Below are 18,025 nucleotides of genomic sequence, written 5' to 3' on the forward strand. Positions count from 1 at the left end.
CGGGTACACTCTGATAAACTTCTCACTATTTACCACTAGGTAGACTCCAATACCATTCTTGGTTGGATTGAGTATATTTTCCGAACTCAACAATATTTAAATACTTTTTTTAATTTAATGACTAGAGACAAAAATACAAAACATTAAACTTTTATTGAAAATGAGAAATATTATTATTATTATCATCCTCTCTCTCCTCCTTGAAGAAATTATCTAGAGCTTCTTCAGCTTCAATTTGAAGCTTTCAAGGAATGTATTTCGGCAAGGAGCGATTCTATCTTCTGTCTTCGAGTAGCCACCGCTGTTCCTCTAGGAGCCACATGAATTTTGAAAGATACCGTGAGAGTAGTGGTAGCCAGTAGGTAGTACAGTTGCGTGTTTGGAGAATTGGAGCGGGGAGAGAGTACGAGATGGTTTGTGAAGAGAGAGATTTAGGGTTTAGAGGCAGAGGAAAGGCAGAAGAAGACGGCATTCTCGTTGTTATTGTTATTATTATTTACCTGATCTATTTAGGAGAGGGAGAGAGAATGGAAATGAAAGCTGGAAAGAGGATAATTGATACTTTTGTGCTTTTGTGCTTCTTCAATCAGAACAACAAACAGACAGACAGACAGACAGACAGACAGTTTGGTTCAACTAAAAACCATCAACTTAGGGCTGGCTCCTCCTCCTCCTCCTCCTGCCTAAAGTGAGCTCACAGGATTTTGATGCTCCAACACGCAAGGACCGAAACGAGGGAAGTTTCCTTTATTCAAAATCTGGAGAGAATATCAATGATTAACTACAAGTACAAATCCTGATGATAGCATCCTCCTTATTCAACAAATGCACGCAGATTATGACAAATAACTTCACCGACGAAATACACAAGATATTGCACAGTGATTATTGTTCCGCATTTTGTCTCCTCAAACGGTTTACAGTGTACCTACTACTGTATATGAAACGACTTCGCATCGACCATCGGGTTTTCTTGTAAGCCTCTACACCCTTGGTCAAGTAGCGATTCATGCCTGTGATGCAAGCATCTGATTCGCTCGAGCAACCTTCTCAATGCAACACAACAACCAAGGAATAGGTTTGTTTACAACAAGACATCTACAAATAAGCCATTGGGTGCAGGATCCACTGCTCCCTGCATCACTCCCGGCAGTCAAAAGATCGATCAGCTTCCTTTCAGCTTAGTCCAGCTTGACGTTGGAATACAAAAGGGTGTCCTTTGTGAGTGGCATGCTGAAGAGGAAGTAGATCTGCAACCAAAAGAACAAACCAAGAAACGCTGTTTGAGTCCCATATAATTTTTAAGGAAAAAAATTATATTGAGGAAAAAAAAATTGAGTCCCAGGTATGGTCAGAAATCTCAATTCCGAGTTGCAAACTGATAATTTTTAAGGAAAATTAAGATGTGCATTCTAGGCAAACTAAACACACATTTTTTAAGGTTCTCCTTCCATTGAGTTGTCTGAAAGCCTTGTTTTGACAGGTATGCCTATGAACTATAGGGATAAGGATTCTATCTGTGATTGATTTGAAAAATTAATAAAACGGATGAAATTGAAAAAACAAAAAGGATCAGCAGACTTTTAAATTGGCACTTTCTTCGGATGCTTTTCTAGGTTCTATCTCACATGATGAACTGTTCTATCCATGTAACTTATGAGAGTCATGAATCAGGCACCTTATGCAGAATCTAGTCCTAAACTCAGCAATATCACAAGAAATATGGATCATTTGTGTAAATTATTCTATAAAAAGGTTCATGGATGGGATAGTTATTCAATCCACTCCCCTCCCTTTCCTTCTCCAAACCTAGAAGTCACATGCAATGCAACTCATCATTTTACTAGTTAGCGATTGAGATTTTTTCTGCTTACAAAAATGTAAGAGAATAGATAAAGAAAAAGGGGGGCAGGGATAGGGAGCAATAAGAGACGATAATTAGCACAATCTAAATTTTCAGTATTCCTAAATTAATTAGAGGAAAAAAAGGTGCAAGTTTTTTGTTATTGCAAAATCTTACCCCCAAAAGAGTAGCAATGATAAGAACAATTCCAGTTATCCAAGCAAGGGTTATTCTAACCAAGGCCACTTCTGCAATGGTTTCAATAGGGGGCACTTTTGTTTCTTCCAACCTACGTGCAGATGGACGGGAAGTCAACATGACATTCAGCAATGTTTCTGATTCTGGTGCAGGTGCTGTATTAAAAAGGATTGCTCCAACAATTTGACCTGCCCAATTACCATTCAATTTTGTAACACAACCATAAAATTTTCAGGCTCAGCAATAAGCTAGGGAGCAACAATTACTAAAAGGAAAAAAATGAAGCACATGTTAATCACAAATACAGGTTGGAAACAATAATGCGCGACCCCCAAAGTTAGCTTAAATTCTATATTTTTGTTGATTTAAAAACCCTGCAGTGTTCATGTAAACAAAATAAGAAATCTACAGTGGGGCAAATGATTGCTAGCACTGATCAGATAAATTAGATTGCCACTCTTTTCGCCTATCATTTGCATGAAAACTACAACATTTCAGCTTAAGATTGTGTTGGTGATTCCCAAAAACCCAAACAACCAACCTTTGTAAGCTGCTTGCAATGAATCAAACATCTTGGACAACATAGTAATTAATAGCTCTAGCCCTTTCTGTGCAGCACCCTCAGGTCCATAATGCTCCTGCAAAGCCTGCAATGTGATTAATAAAATAAGTCATGAGCTTACTGCTTTGTAGTTAGACTGGGGTATTAAAGAAATATGATTTCATTGAATAAAGAAATGAGTTGGTGGGAGGTTCCAATTTGCAATCATTCAAAAGGATGCAATCAAGCTCATTCCATTCACTATAAGTAGATATCATCACCTTAAGGCCATCAAAACTGCCCTTCAATAACTCTGCAGGTGGTTGATTGCTCAGTGACAAATCTCCATGCATCTCAACAGCTTTTCTACTATTGCGGAGCAGAGCTAGAAGACTTGCTATGAATTCCCTGTTTGCTTTCTGCAAACAATCAAAATGCAAATCTTCCAATAAAAGTTTGAAAATTATAAAATGAATGGGTTGATCTAAAATACAATATTTATAACAAATAAAAGACCTTAGACATATGAAGATTTATAGTGGCACCACTAGCCAATGGGATTGCTAATTCTCCCTTCAGTGCTTCCAAGGGATCAACAGCATATGATCCACCCAACCAAGATGCCTGAACAAACACATAATGCCAGTGTCACACATTTAAGCAAAATGATCAATAGCACAGGAAAAGGCAATATCAGGGGGTAAATACAAGTCAAGACTTACAAAATCACTTAAATCCTCGTCAGTGAAATCCACAAATTCTTCATCGAGAGAAACCACTGAAACCTCTTCGCCTGAAACAGATTATGGAAAATGAAAATAAATAATCATCAAAATTCACAATCCATTGATTCAAAAAACAATAAATAGTCACATTAACAAAACAAGTCTTTCTATTGTTCATGTATATAGCGCATCGGTACCTGGAAGTTGAATATCAGCTTTATTTAAACCAGGAACAATCTTGCTCTTGTAGGCAGCATTGAACATTACATTTGCTTGATCGGCCACAGACGGAAGCTCTACATGCAAAGATAATTCGCTCAAGTACTAGGTCAACAAAAGAAAACAAATCAAACACCAATACCAGAGACCCTAACCTCCAGTGACTTCCAGCATGAAAACAGCACGAGGCCTGTTAAACGGATTGGGCAAGAGAACCTCATTCAACTGTAAAAGAAACAGCAACAACATTTATCAGAATCAACAATTCCCACAAACAATAATATAAACTATAAAATTTAAGTCTGCAAAGCATGCTATTCCAAATGACCTTCAATGAACTAGCAGCTGAGAGTGCATCCGATGGCACAAAACCAAGCAAGACCGACACGGCAGCACCAACTTCTCCAAGCGACATGGAGTTAGACTGTAAAATCAGACATATAGTCAATTGACAGCGAGACAGACAATTACACACTGCACAGGAATAGGAATGATAATTGTTCGACATCAGCTCAGCAAAACATCACAAAAAAGTGTAAAATATGATGGATCAACTCATTTTCAGGTATCATAACTAGTGTAAATTGAAATGAAGTATATGTGTTGCGATTTTTCTAGTTCAATTGACTAATTTCTAATTCCAATCTAAATCATCTCAGATATTTGCTATGAACACTTCCCTAAGACATTTAGTAATTGATAGAGATCGAAATAAATGAACTACACAAAAAATTCTGCATCGGGCAGCTTGAATTGAAGTACCAGAAAAATTGAAGTATAGAAATGGAAGAAACCTGGACGACATCGTTTGGTGATGGAGAGCGCAGATATTGACGAGTCTGGCTATCGATGAAAATAACCGAACCGCTAATCTCAGCCTGGAAGGGAGGGAGGGAGGAGAAATTAACCAAACGAATCAAATGATCACAAATTAGCCAAGATCAAATCAAGCATGGACAGAGAGATATGTACCTTAGCTAGTGAGTAGAGAAGAGAGGAGATGATGACCAGAGGCAAAACGCTGCGTATTTGGAAATCCATTGTCCAGACAGAGGGAGAGAGATCTGTGGTATGATCAATCAGGAGAGGAGAGAAGAACGTCCCGAAATTTCATTAATCCTTTGTTGGAGAGAGAAAGAAAAAAAGCGACGTCGTGTCAATGTGGGCTATTGTTAAATGAATTGGGCTTTTGTTAGCTATAAAAGGGGGGTTTGGGCTGGTAAAATTTCGTTAAGAAAATAATGGTCGGCCCAAGTTATTGCTAATGGACCATAAAAAATATTACAAGATAGCTATAGGCTTAATTATAGTGGCTTTGAAACTTCAATTAGAGTATTTGTGTAGGCTTTAACGGAAATAGAAGGTAGAAAAATCTAGATTTAGCCTAATAAGAAAAAAACTGAGATTATAATTATTAAACGCAGTGTGGTTTGATAAGTTGATTCAAAACTTGAAGAACGTATTTTTTTGACTTGGTATAAAAAAATCAACTTAATTTAATTAGATCGATCCAATCAAAACTCAGTTTAATTTTTATTTTTTTAAAAAAAATAATAGTATTTTAAATTTTTAAAATAAAAACTGATTTATCAAGATCAACTTATTTAATTCATGTTCATGACGTGAAATTTATACCAATCAAATCCCTTGATCAAGTTTGATAATTGTTTTAAAAGGTGATCAAAGAGAAATCTACATAAATTGACAAGCATTAACTATAAAGTTGACAATATTCGTAAAAAAATTAGAGAAAGGATAGCTAAATCTGCGAAGATATCCATGGTTTATCTTTTTGGCCTGCCATTTTCTCGTGCTGATGCAGGTGAGGAATAATAGGAGGGATCCTTCCTGCCTTTACTTGCATCTCCATTCAGCATGCCAAACAATGGAAACATTTCTAACTTATCCCCTCGTTCATCGATCCCCATTCATACCCCCTCCTCCTAAACAGACCTTTCAAGCAAAATTATTAAATTTTATTAGTTTAAAGTCCAGGTCATGGGTTGTATTTAAAAAAAAATTAATAACGATGTTCTGATATTTTTTAAAAAATATTAAATGAGATTTCAACTAAATCAATTCTCTATTTAATTAAATTTAAAAACCGGTCCAAGTTAACGGATCACCTGATCAGTCCATTTAATAACACGGCTTAAAAAGTCTCCCCTGAGACCTGTAAAAAATCATGGAAATAGTATGAGACACAAGCATCATCAAGTTGCTCAAGTTTTACACTCAAGTATTTGAAAGAAAAGGAGGAATTGATTACTCAGTCCATTCAATGTATATATATTGCTTCGTCCTCTTTATTTATTTATTTATTTATTTACATATATGTAGATTATAACAAGAGAAACCAACCCACATAAACATGAGAGGGAGGAAAGATTGTTGTGGCATATATATTTTGCATGCACTGGACATGTAGGAATCGGTAGCAATAGACACCCAGCAACCACTGTTTATAATGCATTGGAACAGTAAACCCTCGGCTCCGAGAACATTTAAAATAAAGCATGGTTTTTTTCCCCTTTGATCAATGATAATCATTCATTCATAAAATAAAATAAAATTATATATATGATTTCTAGGTATATGTCATGTTTCAACAATACCAATCGTGGCGATCGTGCATTCAAAAGACAATTCTAACTTTTTTGCCTGGTGGACGGGGTTAATTTGTTTTCTTCTTACTTTTTATTGTTACACGTTTGACTAATCATGTATGTTTAACTATTAGCATTTTGATTTGAAGCGGCATGATATTAATTAAGTTATATTAATCAAGGCAATTAGCATAAAGCACTATATATATATATATATATATATATATATATGTACTAAAATGATCCGTAGGTTAGTACTTGTGTAAGGGCCCATGGAATGACTAATTATGCATCATCAAATCTTTTTTAATTATTCGTAGATGTTGTCTTTCTCTAACACATGGAAGAAATTTATCAGGGTTTCAGACTAATCAAGATTTGCAGAACTCGTCTTTCATCCATGTGACCTAATAATGGCAAACATGAAGCAATAAGATCCTGTGTGAAAACGAAACGGGTAATTCCGCGGAAGTTGCGGTAGGTTTTGAAGTTGTAGTTATAAAAATATAGATTTAAAAAAAATTAAGAATAGTTTTAAAGAAATATATTCTGTTAAAATTAGTATGAGATAGATTTTTTGCATGTAAAATAAATAAAAAGATATATTTATATAAATAAAAAAACATGTTATTTTAACTTCTATAAAATTAGATTTCAAATGCAATTATTTCTTAGCCTAATACAAAAGATAAAAGCTATTTAATTAATAAAATAATTTTTTCATCGTAATTGAAAGAAAAATATATAATTAAACTACTAGAATACCGTTTAATCTCTAAATCAAGTGCTTTTTATAACTAGGTGATTACGAATCAATGGGATAGCTTGAGCATTAAGTAACAGGACTACTTAAATATTATAACTCGTTTATTCGTCCTAGTAAATCTTTTTTTTATTAAACCACACTACAAGAACATAATAGCTAAGTTTTCAATATTATAACCTGAAAAATCAGTTTTGAACATTATATATTGTATGCTCTTAAACTCAACTTAATTAGTTTAGGTTAACCTGAAAAATTTAGGATCCCAAGCCTAAATCAAATTAAATTTTTAATTGAATTGGACAAGATTTGATATACACGATAAAACCTAGTTAATCCTATTTATTTTTTAATTAATTAATTGATCTGCTAAAAATTAATTCAAATCCAAGTGAATCAACACCAAAATAAAAAAATACAATGTTGTTATTTTAATAAAAAGAATTGATTTGATTTGATTAATTACTATAGATCCTTTTCCGTAATAATCTCTTGATAAGTTTGACAACCATAATATATAACAGGTGTAGATCTTGAACGAGATTTATAGTCAATAATCAATTTAAAGAATAATATATATATATAAATTTTATTTATATGCATGATTTCAAGGTGACGCAACTGCAAAGTCTGTGTCGGCTAGCTGATGGTAAAAAATAAAAAGTTGGGTTATTTTGAGGCTGGTCCAAGTAGCTTTATTGCTAGTCATTAAGGCCAGCCTTGGGGAATTAGTGTGGTCCATCAATCAATACATTTTTCTCTTTCTTTTTATTTTTTCTCATTCTTTATTTTTTTTCTCGCACATTGTTTTGCTCAATATTGACAATTTTACATGCGGCACAATTTCTTTTTAGTACACACAAACTTCTTACAAGACAGATGTTTTTTAGCACCAATGACTATATATGTTTCACTTACCATCTCATATGAAAATTAACCAATGAAAATAAATATATCTCGTTACATATCTGTGAGACATTAACTTTTTCTCCAATCATACCAGACACATGCATGATTATCTTGGTCGGTCAATGATATGATTTCTCACTAAGCAAACGGGTCAATTTTTTAGAGCCATATATATATATATATATATATATATATATATATAGCAACTAATTAAATGATGACTTACTTTTTCAAGACTTTCACACACAACATATATAGTTCAATATATATATATATATATGCATCGATCGATCTTGGTCCAATTTCATAATAAATAACCGTGAAAAGCCACCACCTTAATCACTGACCTCAGCCAGCACCTTCAGAATAGGAATTGGACCTAAAAGGCTAAAAGAAGAAGAAAAAAGATAGAGATGATATTGATGGAGACTGGATTAGAGCACCTGTGTGTGAAAACTTTTACGTGGAAATTGCTTTTAACCATGCATGCGTTTGTCTTTCTTTTCTCCCATTTCAAAAGAAGAGATCACCTGGCACGTCACCACGGAGGAGACTGGACAAAACATAAAGGTAAGAATCGCTTTCTTTTCCTTTGGTCGCCGTTGCGGCCACCATTAAGGACAAATTATCTGCAAACTTCAAAGCCGCAACCACAGTACTCTATGCTTTTGAATATATATATATGTGTGTGTGTGTGTGTGTGTGTGTGTTTTGGCGAATGTGTTTTTATATTTGATCGCTTGAAAGAAAAAATAATAATGTTGGGATATCATACATTCTTGTATACTACAAAATAAAGATTAGGGAGTTCTATGTATAATTGACAACACGTAATTGAATATTGATGAGGAGATATTGGGGCAGGAAGAAGAAGTCTATTGCAATTATCTCGAACATCCACATTGGATCCCGTAGTATCTTTTATTATTATTATTTTTCAATCCCTCCCTTCTGGCCACCAGTTAAGGAGAAACTGTTGCAGGCGCAAAGAAGGATAAAAACATGGATTATTTTATTAAAATAAATGTGAGTGATCATCACTGTCTTGATAAATGCATGTACTCCAATTACAGGAAAGTCTCTTTTTATTTCATATCCATGATAACAAATTAAGAATCAGGGTGGCGAGAATGGTATTTTCAATTCCAATATTTGAATATATTATTTAACTCTATATTAATGGTTTTTCCATCACTTCAAATAATGATTAGTTAATAAGGAAAACTAAAAAATTAATTATTCATTACCAGTCTTAAAGAGTGATATTTTAAAAAAAAATTGTGAATTTGGTTTTTCTTGTTTTAAAAGAGAAGCATAATTCAATAATATGGTGTTTTCTCCTGTGTGGAAGTTCAAATTTATTTTCACAAGAAACTTTGGGGAAATAATCACTAAAAAATCGAAATAAAAAACCTATATAGTTTGCATATTGCATATTTAAAAGAGTGAGCTCGAAAACATATAATTTTTCTATGATGATTGTCAATAGATTTCTCCTGCATAATTTGGCGGCTGCTGGGTTGTAAGTTCATGGCAACAGCAATCCCGTCTGCCCTAGCTAAGAACATCTCTGTCTAACTAGATTTACAAGAATAACCTTAACGTAACCTGTGAGTTCTTTGTGTTGAACAGGTTATAAAGGAAGTGGGGACGCTATGCATCAGATCGTGGAGACAAGTCCTGGATTTTCATAAGCGGAGAAAGCAGTGATTGAGGATATGATGCTTTGCTTTCTCTCTGTGTTAACCTTTATTTCAAGTTTTCATAAATTAAAAAAAAAAGTTCTGATAAATAAAAGAAAATAGACATAACAACAACCCAAGATCTGTAAATTTCGAGGGGCTTAGCTGGGCTCTTCAAGTCAAAGCAGAGGAAAAGATTTCTAGAGCAAGCAGCCAAGCCACAAAAAAGGGCGCCCTCCTCTCATTCTGCTATCTTTATCTTTTCAGATTCTTTTTTCGTACATGACCTAGACTACCCAGAGTTTGAATAATTCATAATGGTAAGTGTGGTTTTCGTAATATGACCATAATGACCTCTGAGCAGATGTTCTTCGGAACACAATTTTAGCATCCAATTAATGTAGTTCAAATGTTCACCTCAGCACCAAGAGGTAATGTAAACATTTGTTGTCAGCTTACCGGTATATTAATCTTTTGAATCCCATGAATGCTCACCATATTTGTTAATAAATCTCTTCATATTAATCAAGATTTCCTTGAAATTGATTTACTGAGCACGAGGGGTAAAAATGGCATCATCGAAGCAGGTTATTTTAGTACATAAATTGATAAGCTTATTATATATAAGCTCCTAGGCTCCTAGCTTTAAAGCATCAAACAATAAAGTGGTCTCAGAATTGTACAACTTCCTTGCCATCTGCCACCATCTTTTCTATTTCTTGTCTTGGTGTTCTTAGTGGTTCATGGATATTGATTCCTTCTGGATTACTGGGGGGTGGTTCATTATTACTGATTTTAATTTCATGGCACCAGCCAGACAATTATCAGTTTGTGAAAACACGACAAAATTGCAAGCTATGGTGCTTTTTCTTGGTCTTCTCTTGATTGTTCCTCTTCTTGCTCGTCCCATAGATTTATCCAAGAAATTCACAGCTTCCTCGCCATCTACAAGAGCAAAACATTTTACCTCAGAAATCCATCCACAAGAATCAAAGTACACGCCACCTTCTAGAACCACTGATGATGCTGCTGCCATGACAAGCAGCAGCACCACCACGACGGTTTCTGCCACTCCTGGTTCTGCTTCACGTCAACAGTTTAAAGCAGCTTTCCATGAAGTACCTAGTGGTCCAAATCCTGAGTCCAATTAACAAGTAAGCAAGAGGAACCATGATTGATTGTGACATTATTGTTTTCATGATTATAATAATGGTCTTCCTCAAATTTGATCAGCGAGGCATTAAGCAGTTGCCGACATCATCTTCGTTGTCTATTTTGTCCTACAGAAGTGCTAGGATATTGTGTATATATAGCAACTAGCGAGCAATACTTCATTAGTTTCTGTTTTTCTGTGTGTTGAATTGTTAGAGTGCAGGGGCTTATACCGTTGATCTTAAAATGTTAGACATTCTCAGAACAAGAATAAGTAAGCACTACATGTGTAGTAAATTATGTAATGCGATGGATATGCTCAAGCTCATCATGTGAGTATAATTATAACCTGGCCTGGTAGTCTTTTTCTTTTCTCCCTTTTTCAACAATTATTTATCAGATGAGTAGTGGGTGTTTTGTTTAGTTCTAATCGACAAATATTCAAAGCCTGGTATGTGACCAATGCATGATGGGTTGCCATGATGGATTTAGTTGCAGGGGTACTGTGTTTTAGTAGTTGAGTTGGTCAGTTAATGATGCAAATTGTAGCCAATGAAGATGTACCTCAACTGACAGTAGAATCTCTCTCTAAAAGGTCTCGTGTTCGAACCTAAAAATGATGGAAATTGTGAGAGTGTGGTATCTGTGCACAAGGGCAGACATGAATGGTGTCAGATTTGTCATCAAAACATTGTTCAGTACTGAGTCCTCTTTGTTTTTTCCTTTGTCGCCATTGTAAGAGCCCTTGGGTTCTTGCATTTGTCTTTACAAGCACAAGAAAACAAGATACATCACACCATAAAAAGTCGATTGGTATGATTTGATAATCATAGATAGCAAGGAACCTCTATAATTGAATCTTTCCTATAGATAATTGTTTGCTGTATATGGCATATTGATGTCCCCAGATTTTGCAAAATAGGCCAACAAAGTTTACAATTGCTGAATTCATTTAATTTTTTGCACTTGGTTCAAATCCCAAGGGAAAAAAGGAGTTATGTATTCACATTTCATTTAGAAATGGGACTGAAGTAAAATTACATTTTCTTACTTAATTATCTACGGTATGCTTAATCGGAAACGGAGAAAACACAAGATAATAGTATGATACACGACTTCGGATTTAGTGATTAAATCAAATCCCGAATCATTCTGTTAAATCAGTAAACCAAGAATAAAAGTTGTCAGTAACCTAGCAAGAAATTAAATGAAAATGAAGCTGAAATTCGGATTGGGATTCACGTGAATTTGAATCACATTTGTAATTTAAAAGTAGAAAAAGGATATATTCAGCTAAGGTATGTGGCCCTTTTCGGTGGAAACAAACATAAAGCAATGTTGGCCTCTGATTTCCTATTATTTGTATTGTCACTGTCAAATATAATCAGCCATTCAATGCACGACATACTTTTGCATTTGTTCTGTTTGTTAAGAAGTGTTTTTCTAATTTTTTTAGTTTGGATTTAGGAAAAAACCTCTTGCAAACGAGCAAGAGAGTTTATTGATTCAATAGCGACAAGCATTGCATCAAAAGAATCAAGCAAGATGTGAACCGACACCAGCTTGTGATCTCTTGTCTTGGGTGAGAAACATTAACTCTTTGAAGTTTACACTCTTTACGCAGGGCTTTCCACGGGAGGATTGCCCTTTGAAAAAATTGGCGTATGCCACCATTTGCAGTCAGCGCACGGTATTCTTTAGTAAAAGGCGAAAAAACAGTTCGCTCTGTGCTCGCCGCGCGCGCGGCTGCGAAATCTAAGCCGCTTTACATAGCAGCTCTTCGTTTGGTATAAAAACGCTTTTAGCGATGTGGGATTTCTCTTTAGCAACGGTTTGCTGCTCTAAGAGTCATCAGTTATGATCCCTCATTCACCATACATGTCCTATATCCTAATTAGCCTCCCTTACAAGAGATTGGTCGTCTCAAGATATATAACCAGAGCATGAGGAAGTGGGTTAATATAATAACACGATCGAGAACGGTCGAAAAGTCGAAACCCATTATTAGCTACAATATCAGCGCGGTCGAGTAGAAGTCCAGAGGTGGAATGGGTTGGTTCAATAATGTTAATTCAACTCGGCAAAAGATTAATCTGGCTAGGGAAATCATTCTTTCTACTGTTCTTAGAATTACTTGGTGCTCTTGCTTTGTCCTTCATTTGAAAGGAAAGAATATGTTCCAGTACTAGTATTTTGTCTCTTTTTTAGTCAAGTACGAACCTAGAGAAACTGTGCAGAATTGCCAGCACCCAGCCTCACTTCCATGGTTTGTGTTGTGACCAAGACTAATTAATATGGTTAGTGTTAATTTTGTAATGTTACGTAGGGATTGGTGTTTAATTAACTTAACAAAGCTTTAACTTGAAATGCAGGGCCCGCCGCAGGAGAACCCCTTCAAAAATTAGCGTATGCCGTGATTTGCGGCAAACACACGGTATTCTTTAGTAAAAGGCGAAAGAATAGTTCGCTTTGTGTCTACCGCACGGCTGCGTAATTTGTACGTTAGCAGGCATGTAAATTTATAGCAGCTCTCATTTGCTAAGGAGCACTGTTTATCGATGTGGGATTTCTCGTTCAAGGAACAAAGCAAATTTATGAAGCTCGGCATAAAAAAGGTGGGCTAGTCTACATGAACTTGTGGAACGTCTCTTTTACATTGCCATTACTCGCGCTGTCATTAGTTCGATATTTTTTTTAGTAAGAAAATAAACATGTAGGTTTTTTATTATATTTTTGACAAAAAAAAATAAATTATAAATTGAAATACTTATAAATGCATTTAATTAAACAAATTAATATTTAATTAAAAAATAACTAATATTAAGATATTTGATATCATAAAAAATTAAAAATTAAATATGAAAGAAAAGTGAAGGAATCAACTTCTAAAAAATTAAATATTAAATGAGAAAATTAAAAATAAATTAATTTAAAAAAATAACTTACAAATATCAAAATCAACTTTTATGAACCATTGAAACTCATAATAATGGTCGTGAGGTCAAGATTGATCGCCTAGAAAGTAAATCTAAAAAAACAATGAGGCAAAATTCTCAATAAAAATTGTTGATTAAAGAAATTTAAAAAACTTATTTAAAAAAAAATTAAATCAACGTAAGTTAACTTGTCAACCTCGTAAACATGAACATAAAATTGGGATAACCCCACATAAAAGAAAGCAAAAACACAAAAAAGCATGAAGACCAATTAAGAAAAAAAATCAAATATTCAATGACAAAATTAAAAATAAATCAACTTTATAGGACCTAAAAATACTAAAGTCAACTTGCGTCAATTTTCGAACCCGTGACCCAGGTCAGGAGACCGAGACTAACCCTATGGAAGGCCATTTAAAAAAAACTAATGTAAAAAGTTGAAAAAAAAAAGAAAATAAGGAAAAAAAATATCAATCTATATTAATTTTTTAAACTTGTGACTATACAAAAACGACGAACTCCAATCCCCATCAATCAAACAATAAAGGATGAATCTAAGAAAAATTTTTACACAAATAGATATAAAAAAAATATAATTAAAAGAATGAAGGTGAAAATTAAAATAAAAAATAAATAAGAGGGCTCTAAATTTTTTTATTGAAGGGTTAAATTGAAAACAAAAATAACTTTGATAAAAAGAAAAAAAAATAAAAAAAACGAGAATCAAATTGAAAAAAAACACATCATAAACTTGGATTGAACGATAAAATTGAAAACCAACAAAACTTTTACAAAAGAGTTAAGAAAAAAAATAAAAATTCAAAAGAATAATGACTGGATAAAAAAATAATACATGTCAAATTGAAATTCAAAGACTAAATTAAAAACAAATAAAACTTTTATAGAATATCAAAAACAAAAATAAAAAATAAAAAAATTGAAATACTAAAAGCAAATAAAATATGACAATACTTCTAACAACACAATAAAATATCAATTTTAACCACTAAAATACACTACACTTCCCATCCAAAGGACACAAATGCCTCCCACACTTTGGTGCATGATTATTACTAGGCAACAATTTTTTTCAATTAAAATATTAATTGATCAATTTAAAATGTCTAATTTGTTTTTTATAGCTATGAGAATAAAAAAAAACTTTATGAAAGTACTGAAAAGCAGTGATTTATCTATTCTTGAATTTCAAGGACAATTATGTATTTTAAATATATTAAAAAAACAAAACAACTCAAATACCCTAAACCAAAAGCTTAATTTTTTTCTTTATCCGGGTGGCAAATGGATCATTTTATTTCTCTTAAAACACGGAAAAGTTACATATACCCCCGACCCCGTGCAAGTCATCATTGACAGGGTGGTCATACAAAGACTAAACTACCCCTAACTGATAGCCGTTAATTTTTTCTATAGAGGCAAAAAAGTTTTTTTTAACTGTAGCAATAAATAGTTTTTTTTATATATATATACATCCAATAAGACCCTCGTGATACTTGTCTAGAAGATGAGACTCAAAAGACAGTGCAAGTGAGCTAATTGAACATGAATATATTACCTCTTCTAAGAAACCAGAGGCGAGGCCTGAACTAAAAAGCTCAACCGGCTGCTCCAATCCAATTCAGACATGATTATTTTCGTGTTTCAAATTTTTTTAAAAAAAAATTGATTTTTTATATTTTTTCTTTATTTAAAATTAATTTCTATATATAAATTTTCAAATCATTTAAATATGTTTATATTAAAAATATTTTTTTTAAAAAAATTATTTTAATATATTTTTAAATAAAAAATATTTAAAAAAATAATCAATGCTCCATTCATGAGTAACAATTAGATTCAACCATTTAACTATTATGAATTTATGTGAAGGGATGAATCAGGGATGATATTTTTCAACAACATGAATATATAATAACACACCAAATAAAACAAATCACGTAATTTAAATTCATTTCATGAGATAATAAAATTGAAAAAAAAACAGGGATCATGACTGAACAATTTTTCAAGGACAAAAAAATAGAAGTACTGACTCGAGCGCAGTGTAATCGTCCATGATATGCCTAAGTCAAGCTTTACGCTAGAGAAATCCCATTTATTTTTTAAGGATACTGTGGATCATCTTGTTTATTTTTTGATAATTTATTTTGATTTTTAAAGTTTTAATTTAGATAATTTGATCATAATTTAAGGCTAATTGTTTGTGATTTCTTAGTCAATGATAAGATTAGAGGAATAAAGACTACAATAAAAAAGATATCATCTCATGAGTTTTAAAAAATATATACTTTAATCTTCTCTAACTTTTAAAAAAACAAAAATTATATATTTCGGTGTCTTAGTTTTTTTCAAATTCAATTTAAGACTATTTGCTCATGATTTCTTAATCTCTTTTATTTTATTTAGAAAGTATCTTTTAAATGATAATTATATTTTTTATTATATATTTAAATTTTGAAGAGCTTTTACTATTTATCTATATTTTTTTTTTATGTAAATGAGCTTTATTTTTTAAAATAAAAAAAATATTTTCAAATAATATCTCTAATATGTGCAGCTTTACAGTATTTTTTTTCTATTTTATTTTATTCAATCAATTTAATTTATGTCTTTATTTCTATTATCGTTTGCTTAAATACAAATATTGTTTTGATAAATAAATTTAGCAAACACAAGCGGGTAAAAATCTCATATTATGAGATTAAATATTTTGATTTATATCTATCTCTCAATTTTTTCTATTTTTTCATTTAGTTAACATTTATGTTTTTTTCTTTCATTAAAATACATAATTCATTATTTATTTGATCATACACGTGTATAAGTTTTTCTAATTTTTACTAAAGAAAAATTTAAATACAAAAGCATATTAAAAAACCTATATATATAATTTTTTTATTTGAAAAAAAAAATCCAATCCGTGTAAAACATGATCAAGTATCTATTGTACAATAAAAAGGAAATACACTGACCATGAATTTACACGTAACAATTTAACCCTTGTTGTCCGGGTCAATACGATCGGACATAGGTACAGGTACGAAATGCCTGTGAGGCACCACGTGAAAAGTTTAGACATGGCGGGGAGGAGGTGGGGGCCTCCTCCCCGCGACCGTGCTTTGACAGGTGTGATGGTAGCGTTTAGTATTTTAATAAATAATTTTTTTTTAAATATTGTTTATTTAAAAATATATTAAAATAATATTTTTTAATTTTTAAAATTTATTTTATATATAAACACCTCAAAATAATAAAAAATACATATAAAAAAATTAATTTTTAAAAAAATTAATTGAAAAACAATTGAATTGAAAAATAAACGATCTCGAAGTCAATTAACATGAAAAAAAATCTTTAATGATGTGTTTGAGAATGCGGTTAAACTGTGCTTCTGAAAAAAAAATATTTTTTTGTTTTTAAATTATTTTAATTGCTGTGATATTAAAAATAAATTTTTTAAAAATATTTTTTTAATAAAAAATAATATTTACCATATTTTTTATTTTCAAATATGCTCTAGTAAAAATTATTGCCTGGACTTGTGTTTTGACTTTAGTTTATGACAACAAATCTACCAGGTATCAGCCCAGGCTTAAATAAATCAAATTATTTAAAACTATTTGTTTTTATTATTCTCACTTTACATTTAATATAAAATACCATCCTTAGTTTTCATTAAAATTCATTTTATATACATGAACATGTCAAAATAATAATAAAAAACATATAAAAAATTATTTAAGAAAAACAGTTGATCTGAAAAACAAACGATCTTAAAGTCAATTATCACGAAAAAAAAAGCTTTAAGGATATATTTGAAAATACAGTTGAACCGTGATTCTGAAAAAATGATTTTTTATATTTTTAAATTATTTTAATTGTTGTAATATCAAAATTAAACTTTAAAAAAATAATTTTTTTAATAAATTTTCAAATAAAAAACAATATTTACCACATTTTTAAATATGCTATAATAAACATGTTTGCTTGGGCTTGTGTTTTAACTTTAGTTTATGACAACAAATCTACTAGGTATCAACCCAAGTTTAAATGAAACAAATTGTTTGAAACTACTTGTTTTTTTTATTATTATTCTCACTTTACATTCAATATAAAATACCATCCCTAGTTTTCAATAAAATTATGGAGTATCTGTTTTAAATATTGTTTTTTAAACATTAAAATTCAAAATAACTCAAAGAAAAAAAAGTATATAGAAATTGTAAAATTTTAATTTCCCTATTAGTATTTTTAAAGATAAATATTTTATTAATGAATAATACCTAAAACTAATAACATTACCTTGACAATTATCATCATCTATGAAAAATATAACAAGGTATATTTTAGTCTATCTAAGTAAATAAAATAAATTATGGAGTGGAAATGATAAACCATGGAGTGACAATAGCACCGCATTTTTTTTAACT

General features: G+C 31.8%; 2 protein-coding genes and 2 non-coding genes across 4 annotated transcripts; 1 reads left to right on the top strand and 3 right to left on the bottom strand.

Moving 5' to 3' along the window:
• Window positions 1-724: 724 nt before the first annotated feature.
• Window positions 725-4,657, bottom strand: LOC133702088 (uncharacterized). Its single transcript, XM_062126287.1, has 11 exons — window positions 4,499-4,657; window positions 4,321-4,404; window positions 3,855-3,950; window positions 3,682-3,751; window positions 3,505-3,603; window positions 3,305-3,375; window positions 3,099-3,206; window positions 2,864-3,001; window positions 2,583-2,688; window positions 2,021-2,229; window positions 725-1,250 (listed from the first exon to the last, which is right to left on the bottom strand). Exons 1-11 carry the CDS (start codon window positions 4,565-4,567, stop codon window positions 1,182-1,184), a joined length of 1,119 nt encoding a protein of 372 aa, XP_061982271.1. The 5' UTR covers window positions 4,568-4,657; the 3' UTR covers window positions 725-1,181.
• A 5,398-nt stretch (window positions 4,658-10,055) lies between these two features.
• On the top strand, window positions 10,056-10,637 carry LOC133701994 (CLAVATA3/ESR (CLE)-related protein TDIF-like). The gene is made up of 2 exons (XM_062126181.1): window positions 10,056-10,073; window positions 10,224-10,637. The coding sequence occupies exons 1-2, from the start codon at window positions 10,056-10,058 to the stop codon at window positions 10,635-10,637; spliced, it is 432 nt and encodes a 143-aa protein (XP_061982165.1).
• Window positions 10,638-12,269: 1,632 nt separating this feature from the next.
• Window positions 12,270-12,382, bottom strand: LOC133702452 (U5 spliceosomal RNA). Its single transcript, XR_009843742.1, has one exon. It is a non-coding gene; the product is annotated as a U5 spliceosomal RNA (small nuclear RNA).
• Window positions 12,383-13,009: 627 nt separating this feature from the next.
• On the bottom strand, window positions 13,010-13,126 carry LOC133702440 (U5 spliceosomal RNA). The gene has a single exon (XR_009843732.1). It is a non-coding gene; the product is annotated as a U5 spliceosomal RNA (small nuclear RNA).
• Window positions 13,127-18,025: the final 4,899 nt, after the last annotated feature.

The sequence above is a fragment of the Populus nigra genome, chromosome 8 (genome assembly GCF_951802175.1).
Source record: "Populus nigra chromosome 8, ddPopNigr1.1, whole genome shotgun sequence".
NCBI lineage: Eukaryota > Viridiplantae > Streptophyta > Magnoliopsida > Malpighiales > Salicaceae > Populus > Populus nigra.

Bases quoted from the DNA above. Each gene is read 5' to 3' on its own strand.
- LOC133702088 (XM_062126287.1), bottom strand. From the start codon at position 4,567: ATGGATTTCCAAATACGCAGCGTTTTGCCTCTGGTCATCATCTCCTCT. The intron at 3,207-3,304 runs GTAAGTCTTGAC...GTGTTTGTTCAG, and splicing joins ACGAGGATTTAAGTGATTTT to GCATCTTGGTTGGGTGGATC. The intron at 2,230-2,582 runs GTTGGTTGTTTG...GTAATTGGGCAG, and splicing joins ATTGCAAGCAGCTTACAAAG to GTCAAATTGTTGGAGCAATC.